The following is a 13,081-nucleotide window of genomic DNA, read 5'->3' as shown; positions in this document are numbered from 1 at the left end:
GGCGTAACAGAGGGGCTACAGCTTCTCAGCTCTCTCGAGACCCTTATGCAGCCACAGGAACCCGTGTATCAAGGCTGACTTGTTCCAAGAGACTGCATGATAGAGGATTGTTTGCCAGAAGACCGGCTGTTTGCATCCCGCTCACATCTACGAACAGGAGAGTCCGATTAGCATGGTGCAGGCAACATAGTGATTGGAGTATGGAGCAATGGGCAACCGTTCTGTTCACCGACGAGTCCCGTTTTAGCCTAAACACCGATTCTCGTCGTACTTTCATATGGAGAGAGCCAGGGACCCGCTAGCTTACCTCCAATATCCACGAAATCGACATTTATGGCGGTGGAGGTGTAATGGTCTGGGCATGCATCATGTTAGATGGCCGCACACCTCTCCACGTCTTTGACAGAGGCTCTGTGACTGGTGTGAAGTATAGGGATAAGGGCTTGGAGCCTTGTGCTTGCCTTTTCCGGGGTGCATTGGGCCCCGCGTTCACCTTAATGGACGGTAACGCGAGGCCACATAGAGCTCTTCTGGACGACGAATTTCTCGAGAGTGAGGATATTCGCCGGATGGATTGGCCAGCCAGGTCTCCAGACCTTAACCCTATAGAGCATGTCTGGGACGCTCTGGAAAGGGCAATTGCAATTCGCAACCCCCCTCCGAGAACCATACAGGAACTGAAAACAGCGTTGATGATTGAGTGGGACCAATTGCCACATGCAATGATAAACTGCCTTATTTCCAATATGACATCACGTTGCAAGGCGTGTATAGCTGGAAGAGGGGACCATACCCCCTATTAACCCATTTCTTTTGTGTATTCTGCAACCGCTGTTTCAGACCTTCAGACTTCCATGAGTGTTACGCACAAACATATGTGTCTATTATAACTGTTGAATGTTTATTTTGTTTGCATTATATCAACCTATGTTCACACCAAATTTTGTTAAAATCGGGCCAGTAGTTCTGGAGATCGTAGACCAAATATGAAAATTCTCTTAATTTCTTACACCAGTGCATTTGCGTACACATTCCGAAAACTGCTTCGCTGCCTCGCAACATACCGTGCGGTGGGTGTATCATGGTTTACAGATTATAATTTGGACATCGGAAATCTGGTAAGTTACCTTCATCAAGTTATATGTAGTGCATTTTTGATTTCTGAATGAATTTTGCTTTGAACTTTAAATTCAATGCGTTTAATGCTACATTTTGATGAGAAAGATCTCATCATGATAATTTAATTTTCTTTTTTATATTTCTGAGGCTCCTTTTGTTAAATAAAATAAAAATGTGTAAATCAAGCTCTTTGTAATTATAACGAAACTGCAAAAGAAGCAGAAAGATTTTTTAAAAAAACCCAATTATTATTTTTACGCTATTTTATTTAGTTTAATTCATTTCATGTTTGTAAAATTCATTTTGTAATCCTATTCATTTTGTAAAATTCATTCATGTTTATAAAATTATTTTTAAAAAACTGATTTTTTACTCTCTTCGAATATTTTTATATTCTTACACACTTTTATATTTTTAATTCGAACATACTATTTTAATATTTTCAATTAATCGCTTAATTCAATTGTGGATTCATAGCAATGTCATCGATTAAGGAATTTTTTTTTGGGGGGGGGGTAGGGGTGACACGAAAACAGAACTTTATGACTAAATTGTCCCAGGTCAGTGAGACTTTGAGAAATTTGAGTACCCCCCCCCTCCCCCTCTTGGATTATAAACCTTTCAATTCTGTTCGGGAGTGAACGGTAGCTACTGCTTAGCGTGGAACAATGTATTGTGATTAAATTTTTTATTATAGAAAACGTCACGTCTTCTTAAATTTACCACAGTGTGGGAGAGAGAGAGCTTCTTTTTCAGATCGGGTGGTTGAGTAGTGTAAGTTGTCAATGAAGATAACCATATTTGCAAGGAATATGGTTTGTGGATAGCGATGTTGTCATGTTGACTATTTAGCCGAGAATTAAAAGCCTTTTTTTTAAATGACATTAGAGACTGCCTGTGTGATTTCATTGCATATCAACACAAACGGACAAAACGAAATAATGAATGTGTTAGTGGAAATGAAGATATCTTATATATTCCCTCGTCCATTTCTTATAAGAAGTTGCATGAAGAGAATATCTACTCACCTTCTTGCATGGTGGAGGCAACTGTGAGCACATCGTCCCTAATCCACGAAGTGACTGTGACGTAGTCCTTTACGAAGCTCGGTACGTGACACGTGAGTACGGCCGTGTTGCCGCGGATGACATACTCATCGTACACCTGCACCTCGTAGTACTGCTTCACCACTGGAAAAGAGAGAGCAAACGAATAGGTTTCAGTCATCCAATTCAAAGTAAGTAAGGAAATATTATTGCTATTATTATAGCCGCATTTGCTGATCGGCTATTCGACGAATATATTAAAACTATTAATTTAGTAATGTTAACCATTTTAGGTGAATTATATCTTATTACACCACATGAAATATTTCAGTTAAGTGTCACTTAGACAGTTAAAATAGAGCATTTTGGTTGTAATTATGCATAGAAAGAAAATTGACGAAATCTCACCAGTTTATGAGGTTGGAAATTGTGTCAAGGTTTCATTTTGCGATATCTTTGGAAAATGGAAAACGAAGCATAAAAGGAAGGCATTGACGACATGTTATTTCAGGATCAGGAGTTTCCAAATGAAAAAAAAATAATCGGCAGAATAGGTGCAGTAAGTGGAGCTGGAGAACTTTGTCGTGCCCTTCCCCCCCCCCTCTTAATTTAAGAACATCTAATGAAGTAATGTTTCTGAGATTACTCTCAAAAATGAGGGGGTGGCATGTGTTAGCTATGCAAAATAGATGTTTACGACATTGAAAGGTTGTAAGTTTTCTTAAGAAGTATTTGGTTGTTACTGTTGTTTCTAATGGCACTTGTCATAGACAAGCCCGCTGACAAAGTCAGCGATTTTAAGCCGAGAGAGCATCTCTTATTTCAGTAGTGCCATCTAGGGCCAAGAGTACGACTTAGCTGCTCATGCGTCCCAACCCTTTTTACGAGGCGGACTTCATTCACTCATCCACAGGTCGAAATTTAGATCTGAATCAAAGAAAGATCACCTCTGAACTAGTACCTCCAGTGGTATTGTCTCGACATGGAGGACTTTGTGACCACGACAAATTTATGCATGCACCAGCCATCCCACACACGGGCAGTCTTCGGCTGGCTTAGTTCGAAATTACAACCCAAGGGATGCGCATCCAACGCTTACCAACCGGGCTATCCGGCCTTTTGGTACAAGTTGTATTCTTAAGAAGTATAAATTGACAAATTTGGTTGTTACTGTTGTTTCTAATGGCACTTGTCATAGACAAGGATCGGTTCTTTGATTTTCTAATTATTTTAAATATACAAACTGTAGAACATTGAAAACAGGTAACATAAATACAAAACTAACTATATGTATAGGGTTATAATTTTGTATTCAGTATAATTTCTAATCAAACATAAAAGCAAAAAAAAAAAATGTATTCGAGATAGAGAAACGTTGAAAAAAATTTGAAAACTGAGCTGAATTGTTTATTTATTTCCATTTGTGCAAAGCATCCTAATCATTCAGTTTTCAATGCATTATTTTTTGCACTTTTCAGTGTGCAAGGTAAATATACACACACAGAAAGAAAGAACATTGTAATCTTCAAACAAATTCGAACTCAAGATTTTCTTAAATCATCACATTTCAGATCTCCGTCACTTCGAATATCATTCTTAATACAATAATTGTCTGTGAACACGATAGCTCAAAACTTCAAAGTCTGTCTGTCCGAGCAGTGGTATGTTGATGTAATCCAAAAAGGCAAATCTGTTGAAGAATAAAATGTATCATGTTTTCTCATTAGACTGTAAATATATATGAAATATTATTATAAACTGGCTGCCCATTCTATCTGTTTAAATATTTGAACGTCCACAAGAACCGAAGCAAATAGAGAGAAAAAATTGCCTAGATGCGATGAAACAACTCATCTCGCAGGAAAACACACAAAAAAAATTGAAGGTCGCCAAAGGACTTACCGAAAGCCTTCTGGTTTATGCTCTTCGAAACACCAATAAAATAAAATAAATAATCGATAGTAAAAGCAGTGGGAGTAGTTTCCTCGAACCACTCCCACTGGTAGCCACCCTTCTCATATACTCTAATAAATGCACTTGTGAATTATCAATTGCTTGGGATTGGTGAACATTAATTACGAAAGAGACAATTAGATTGCGATCTTTGGCGATTTTTCTTAGTAATTGATCGCTGATATACCGTTGATAAACATGCAACGAAAATGTTTTGGCCACCTTTTTTTCTAAGCAATTGAAATCAAAACTTGACAAAGATTTACAATTGTAGTCACAAATCACATATCGATAAATTACTGCGTGTTTTAGAAATCGAGTTTACAAGCTTGTGAAGTGTAGACCGAGGCAGATGAGCCCTTGATGTATTTGGTTTGAAATTTAACAAGTATCTACATTTTAGATGTTCAATTCTGTGCACCAAATTTATCCATTTAACTCTCTTTGTTTTGTATAATCGTGCTAGATTACATTCGGACAACCTGGAAGAAATTTCCTCTGAATGGATTTCATTTAAAATTTGGTAGAAATGTACTAATGTATATTTAATGTACTTGATGTAAAGACCATATACCAAGCCTAGTTGGAAGCTTATTTGAGTTATGGTGTTGTAGTGAAGAGCTTATAAGCCAGTTAACAGCTACGCTACACGGGCAATTGCTTTTGTATTGCAGTCATGTTACTCGGCTGCAAACCACAGATCCCAGGTTCTATCTTCGCTCAATTCAATCCTCCATATTGGTGACCTCGGACGATGATCCCTCAACCTTCGTACAGCTGTTGTGGCGCCATCTACCCACAGCAAACCAAAGTCGTCAGACTCATTTAGCGCAACAGCAACCACTCACCCACATACGCTAGGCCATAACGCTTAACGCTATTCAAATGGGTACAGGCACATTAGACTCAACAGCTGAAACATCACCATTCAACAGCCATATCGTTCGTCTCATCTCCGAATCATGAGGGAAGAGTCTGTAGTGAAGAGCTTATAAGTCAGTTAACAGCTACGCTACACGGGCAATTGCTTTTGTATTGTGGTCATGTTACTCGGCTGCGAACTACAAGGTTCTATCCTCGATCATCGCAAATCCGCAACAGTGTTTATGACAAACGGGCACAATTCCCAAAATTTATTTTTAGGCTTAGGAAGGCATGAAATGTAAAAATTCATCAATACCTGGGTTCATTTTTTTTTTCTCGCTTGTAATACTTTTCTCTTTTTACACTTCGTATACGAGGAAGTAAAAAAGTAAAGTTAGAAAATGAATGAAATAAATATAAAATAAAAGATTACAACAATATAGCATAAATATGCCCACAATATATGCGCGTGTACATCAAGTTAATTCAAAAATTAAATTAAGATCAGATCTTGTTATCAACATCATAGATGTGCAACACACAACCACTCCACTCATATGAAAAGATTTTCAAGTCATATCGCTGTAGTAAACGAAAAAAATTGTGAAGAATCCTTCCCTTGCCCCCCCCCCCCACACACACTTTTCTCTATGCAATATTACATTATGCAATCTATGCAATATTCAGTCACTGCGGAGAAAAAGTCAAAAGTTCGATCTTGAAGAGAAACAAAAACTGAAATGAATTGTGGTATCGCAAATCATAATGGGTGACTGAAAATCTGTAATTCGGAACTATATGCAGGTTCTAATATTATACATGAGTAGCAAAAAGTACAATTACAAAATGTTTATTTTACATTATATTAACAATGTATTTTGTGTCACATTACTACAAAGTTTGTAGTTTAGTGTCATTTAAGTTAATCTTCCATTAGTTACTCGATAAAGTTTTTTTTTTTTTTTTTTTTTTTTGCAGACTTAGTTATTTTGAGCCGTGATCAACGTGCTCAACATCCCGTGCTGTTCATTCCAAATTTCTGCACAATAGGGAAATCTTTCACTCTTTGTAGATTTAACTTGTTCCATAACTATATATGCAGAGTTCTTTCTCAAATGTAATCTCGAAGGCAAAACACTACTAAAAGGCTCAATACCTTGATGGAAAAGGGGTTATGAAAATGAGCTTATTACAGATATTATTGAAATGAGATGGTAAGACAATTTTTGGATGTATTTAAAGATATCAAGTATACTATTGATATTATATTTAAATCTGCATACTTACCGAATTCATGAACGAATTCAATCATCTTTCGGTATTCTATTTCAAGCATTATGCATATATTGCAATTTTTAACATCTGAATATGGTGACCGAATTTTCAATTAATTTTTTGGAGGATTCTCTGGATATCTGTTTATCTAAGTATGATGCAAATTCTCTCTTTCCATTCACCATACGTCAGCGTAATTGTGTATCATATTACATTTCTTATCTTTCTATTATGGAAATATTTAACTAAATCTTTTATTAATATTTGAATTGAATCGCAGCACGTTAAGAAGAATGGAAAAGATTTTAAATTAAGTATTGAGTGGGTATTTCGTTAGCTAGATATTATCTCTACTTTGTTTCGTGAGGTCAACCCTGTACCGATTGTTCAATAGAATCACAATTGGTCGAAGAGAGTTTTCAATCCTTTTGCAATCCCTATCCTCAAGCTCCTTTGCTCCTATGTCTTACCCACCCCTTCTCATTTGTTTATACGTTGTTTCCATAAATTACCACTAAGCATTGTATGTAACCTCTCATTCGTAAGTTTGGATCAGAAGTATAGGGAGAACGTTTGACGCAGCATAACCAAACTTCTCCCTTGCGCCATTAAACAAAATCAAACCAAACCTTACAGGAATTTCTTGCTGGCATTTAGGCTTCGATTAAAATCTAGATGCTAGATCTTCTTCATTGTAAGTACACATTTTTAAAAGATTTGGAATGCTCAAAAACTATTCTGAATCAATATAGGCCGGAAGGGAGGAAGGGTAATCTTTAACTGTACTGTAAATGCCGCTGAAAAATCCCAATGGTCAAAAATATTTGGCGCAAAACTTTCTTCTGGCGTCACCAGGAACCATTTAATACGGCCTTGTCTTATATCTGAAACGGCGATGTAATCAAACATATTTGGAGGGATTTTTGCTAGAACTTTAAGCGATAGTTGTAAATCCAGTAGTCGTTGTATTGTGACATGTAATTCCAGCACAATGAGATTCATTCCCACTTAAGTTGACAACGAAACAATGATGGAATGAGTCTAGTCGATATATCACCGAGATTATCTTGTTTTGAATACTTATTTCCAAAACTGAGATGAGGATATTGTCTCACGGGACAAGTTGTTATTGATAATAAATAAGTTTTTAAAATAAATATTTTCAGTTTTCATGTTGTCTGCATGCCAGCATATGATAATAAATAACGTTTTGAGCGTTCTACGTTTTCCAGAAATTTGTTGTTTCTGCAGTGAAACTATGCAAAATTAATATTTGGGGAATACACATGCGCTACGACTTAGTGATCATACGCACTTACAATTGCAAAAAAGAAAAAAAAAGTGCTTCAAACTAAGATGAAATTTTAGTCTGTAGTCTTGTTTTCAGTCCGTACCATGAAATACGTAGTATGCATTTCTCACATTATGCAAAGTAATAACACGCTCAGGTTAAAATTTTGCATTTTAAAGCTATACGAACGAAAATATTGATTAAAAATAGGAATCTGACTTAAAACCTGGGGAAAGATACTGAAATCTATTGTAAGTTCGTGAAGATTTGCAATAATTCCGAAGCCGAACAAGACAGAGCGTTTTCGAAGCGATATCTGAGTTCAATCTTTCTGTTCTCTGTTTATATTATTTTGTATTTGTTGATCTCTAGCTGGCATTATCGTATATGTAAGAATTTCGTATTATGAAATAATTTTAACTCATCTAAGAATTCCTTGTTTTTAATTAGATAGATTCAACAAAATCCAGATCATGACTAGAACAATTTTTCCTATTGGTGAGAGAGTAAAGTGACAAGTCCAGCGATCTTCAGCTGAGAACGAGGGGCGAGTGTCCATTTTCGTTTAGTGAAATCTTGTGAATCGCGGTCTGGGAATGACCTTCACTCAACCCTGCCGCTAGAGTAAAGATAAAAATAGAAACTACGTACGACGGTCGCAGCACCATCGATTTTCTTTCGGGGACTTTCTCCAAATAACCCCAGAAAAGGAAACAAATGTATTCGAAAAGGAAATTAGCGAATTAACACGGCATAAATTTGATTCGTTATGATTGAGTGTCTACCGAATTCCAAGGTGGAAAACAGGACATCTCAAAAATGTTTGTACTGTATATTTTCATTCTTTCTGAACTTTTAAAAGTTAATTTCTTTAAAAATGCTTATGAAGAATTTGAAATAATTTTTTAAATTTTAAACTTAAATTTTAAACTGTTTAAATTTTTTCATTCTATTAAGATGATAGCTAATAGATATTCATGGTATTTCCAGAGAGGAAATATCCCCATGTCCTTTACTAATAGAAAATTAATTAATCAATTCCCTATCATGGGACCTTTTCTAAAACATTCCTTAATTTATTTGAATTTATAAACACAATTCAAAAAAATTAATTTCAGTGATTTTGATTTCCATACCATGCAACATATTTCATGCAATAAGTACCTATTTAAAAAATTCTTAGTCACTTCAGAACTAAAAATTCTTCCTCATTCTTATAAAAAAAAATCAAAATTAGATTTTAAAAAGAATTTATTTATTTTAATATTCAGTTTTTCTATTTTGTGTAAGATGATTACTATAAGATGTAAGATGACGGAATATGAACCACTTTTTGTGCAGCAACCAAAAAATAAAATAAAATATTATCTTTCTTTCAGTCTGAATTTGTTTTAAAAAATAACAAACTGAATTTTTATTTGAAAAAAGTATGAAATTGTTTGAAAATTCTTTGAGAAAGAAAGTTAATGTGTTTCTGAAGGAAAGTTTATGACTTAGAAGATATCGTACATAGCGGCGAATTTTTAAATCAGCATTCAAAAAAGACACAAGAACAAAGTGTGTTGATAAAAAAATTGGACATATTTTCAAGGCAACGTTACATTCATTGTGTACGAAGATCACCAGCGAAATCAATTGATATCTCGTGAGATCTTTCAAATGATAAATAATGATCTCACAAAAACGTAATCGTCGATTTCATCTTACATCTAAATACTCATCGTTGAATTCAGTACAATGAATTCTCTTTTTAATCCCCCATAAAAACTGCGCAGTTGATTCCAAAATTAAATTTGAGCGGAAGATTTAATTTGTATTATATGAACACGTCAACACGTCGAACAGCATTTTGGCTTTATTAAAACACACTGATAAAAATTTTAAATACAGTAGACTCCCGAGTATCCGGCCCAATGTGGCGGAAGGGCAGGCCGGATAACAATAAAGCCGGATAGGCCGGTGTTCTATGAACTCCTTTCTTTGACCAGGAGACAAAGTTTTTATACCAAAACTCAATGTTATAATACGTATTTTTTCACTGCTTATCGAGTACTAAACGTTTCATTTATCTCAATTCATGCATAATATGAACGTGGCCGCTGCCCGTTAAATCATAGAAGCAATTGCCGGTAACGTGTCGAGTTAAAATAGAAGGCTCTGTACTGTAATTTATATATGTTTATATACTGCACTGGAGGCTACAAGAATTTATTAGAGAAAAAGTAAGGTAAAGGATATAAATTGCTCACAGTTTAACATAAATTTTGTAATGCCTAACTTAAAAGCAGGAAATATAAGCAATATTGCTAATGCAACTCTTGTCTTCCTCATTTAACTATGATGATAGCAAACTAGGCTGGATAGTAAGGAAGCCGGATAGATACGAAACGGATATTCAGGAGTGTGCTGCATAATAAAATGTAATAAAATATAATAAATGTCATATTTTCACATATAGAATAATGCAGGCTTTGTGTAAAATTTCATAAAAATGTATAAAATAAAATAAATAAATAAAATTGTATAGCTATTTTATCAAACAATATGCAAAAAAGGTAATCAGAACCTCATTCTATCGATTTCAAATGTTGGAGGGAAAATATTTTTTAAAATGGTTTAAATTATCATTGAAACAATAAAAGAAGTTAGAAATTAGGCTAAAAAGTATTTTTGAAATTGCAAAATTTAAGTAAAAAAATTGTACTTGGGAATCATCATGATTGATTTTTTTTTTTTAAATTTCATATGACGCAAAAATTTTTGTTGTTTGATAATATTTTTAGAAATTATTTTGGTAAATGTCAACATTTTCCTTTATTATATTAAAATTCTGATTAAAACTTTAAAAATTCGCCCCCATTTTTTACATTTTTAACCTTTAAAGTTTATTGAGTCCTAATTTGGTAATTCTAAACCCAGTGGTTTACTCTGTAAAAAGACAGAAAGAAAGACAAATTTCGCTTCTTTAGTAGGCATTTCACTGCATTTAGGAGCTTTTCTATATTTAGGTACTGGATTAGGAAGCATTTTCTGCTCTTAAGAAAGAATTCAATCTCATCTGAATGAAAAATATTAATGAAACGTGTGTTAGACAATTAATAATGCTACAACATATTACCAAGAAGAAAGGTCTATGTGTAGACAATTTCTAATTATACACCAGGATATTTGATGTATAATTAGCGGTGGATTTAAAGGGAAAGTTGGCGCTAATCTGTGATTTCTCAATTGACGTGCATAGGTAATGTAGTCTCAGTGACTAAAAGCAATTTAATGATTCATGTATGCAGTGAAATTTAAAAAGTTGAAACATTTTAGGCGTAGAAAAACTTTTTAAAATTTGATCTGGATTGACAAGAAGCCTCTTTTTGAATTTTTAAGACATTTATGTAAAATTTAGTCTTGATTTAATATAGGAGATTCAGATAAATTTCTTAATTTTCTAACTGTCTTTGTTAATTTTGTTTCTTACTATCTTTATTAAACTCATTCAAATTTTTGTTATTTTCAATTCACATGATTTTTAAAATCGCATGCTGTCATACAATAAATATCAAAGTAATTAAAAGAATGCATAGTTTATAAAGTGGCTGTGCTGCAAAAATTCAAAACTGTCTGAATAATAACAATAATAATAATAAAGAGTAATTATTTTTTATAGAAAAGAACAGTTAACAACAAAAATCATTCGCCTGAAGCATGTTTTCCTTCATTAATGAATTTTTTTCATACTTATAATGACAATATTTCCCGGATTAGCCAGGGCAATCGTGAGTTTAAACTCAGTCTAAATTTGAAAACTGTCATCATCAAGAAAATATGGTATTAAATTCATTAAATTAAATTTTAAAAAATTAGTTTCCGAAGAATTCTTATTCCTACCCCTTGTTTTATGAAATAAACAGTTCATTGCGCATTGACTTTTGATATTATCAATACAAATTACTTGTTCACATTTCTGATAAAGGAGTAGGTAAAAAAAAAATATCTAAAGCAGGATTACTCTTGGGCATTCCACAGCTGCTTCAGTTCTAAAACGTTGACCTGGCTATATATATATATATATATATATATATATATATATATATATATATATATATATATATATATATATAGAGAGAGAGAGAGAGAGAGAGAGAGAGAGGAAAAAAAAGTATCAAAATTAAACCAAATGAAGTAAAAATCCGGCCTGAAGACTTTCTCAAGGGTCACCCTCAGACAGGGATTTAAAAAAAGGGATTTTTTTCTGACTAAATTCAAGAGAAATCAAGACTAAAATTTTCAACAGTATTGCTCCCTCGTAACCCGGAAATCCCCTGAAATGAGGCCTAAGAGATGCACCCTTTTTACAGAAAAGAAACTAAATTAAAAGAATACGATCACTAATAAGCAAAAATACAATAACATAAAATAACCATATAACAACTCTCAAACCAATAATGGAAACAAAAAAAAAAGAATATACTAGCAGGAGGCAAAAATTTTTTTTAACATAAGCTGTCCCATTTTGTTTCCCACGAACCTAAACTGTTTTTGCTAACACCATTCAAAGTAAAAATAATTGGAGGGTCTCAGCGCCATCTATTGAGTTGGTTAATATGTAACGGACGGTCTATTTTTATTTTAGGTAAAGGATTAATCCCAAATCATCTCTTTTTTAATTCATTTTTATCTATGCCATCTAGGAACATGTAAAGTAAATATGATAGCAAGCACTGACAACTGTTGCTCTCTACAAGCAACAGATGTTAGTACGTGCAATTCTTGCCACAGTGCTATTGATTTCCAAAGAACATCAGAAGTTCTGAAAAATTTAATTACATATCATTTTATCTATATATTTCCTATTTCTAATTTTAATCATTGAATCGTAAAAATTCTATCATTCCTGAAATACATTTTTACAAATTGAAGTGTTAGTCAAAGATTGAAATGAATTAATTTTATTAAAAAAGAGAGGGGAAAATACGATGTTTAGACATTCTGAATAATTCTAATGTCACAAAAAGGGGAATCGCAAAATAAAGTGAAAGCATTATTCGAAGAATTGTCCTGCTGAGGGACTGACGCAAGCCTTGAACCCTAGACAATTTTGGGGTTATGCTCAGATGCCTATCGTGCGATGAGGTTGCAAAGTGATCTCTTGTCACCTTACAGTCTCAATAAGCTTCAAAGAACAATAGAATTAAGGGATGGCAATCCCTAATCTCAAACAGATACAATAAATAAGATTTCAAGAATGTGTAACTTTCATGTGGAATCATAAGTATCTTCTCATAATCGCATTTTGATTACTACAACCCGTCTTAAATCTGAATAACCGGACTGTCACGACAGCACAAGCGGGAAACGGGGTTGAGTCTTAATGGTCATCACTGGTTACAGTACAACCCATCCCGTGAGAAGTACGTCTCGTCATCGGTAGGAGGTAATTGGTCCCACACCATTTCAGTATCCAGTAGGGTGACGAGAACCAACCACCATGCCGGAAACTTCTTATTCTCAAATCTGAATTATCAAACAACAACGTCCC

At 34.1% G+C, this 13,081-nt stretch overlaps 1 protein-coding gene across 9 annotated transcripts in view; it reads right to left on the bottom strand.

The window, feature by feature from the left end:
• The window catches only part of LOC129983669 (cell adhesion molecule Dscam2-like), a 194,705-nt gene that overhangs the window by 109,278 nt on the left and 72,346 nt on the right, over nucleotides 1-13,081 (bottom strand). For all 9 annotated transcript variants that reach the window (XR_008785433.1, XR_008785432.1, XM_056093244.1 and 6 more), the window contains exon 4: nucleotides 2,148-2,309. Coding sequence is in view for 7 of the 9 variants with exons in the window: in XM_056093244.1 (XP_055949219.1) it covers nucleotides 2,148-2,309 (162 nt within the window). In the remaining 2 variants the exon portion in view is untranslated. The remainder of the gene's footprint in view (nucleotides 1-2,147; nucleotides 2,310-13,081) is intronic.

Source organism: Argiope bruennichi, chromosome 9 (genome assembly GCF_947563725.1).
Source record: "Argiope bruennichi chromosome 9, qqArgBrue1.1, whole genome shotgun sequence".
In the NCBI taxonomy this organism is placed as follows: domain Eukaryota; kingdom Metazoa; phylum Arthropoda; class Arachnida; order Araneae; family Araneidae; genus Argiope; species Argiope bruennichi.
This window is presented reverse-complemented; position numbering and strand designations above follow the sequence as displayed.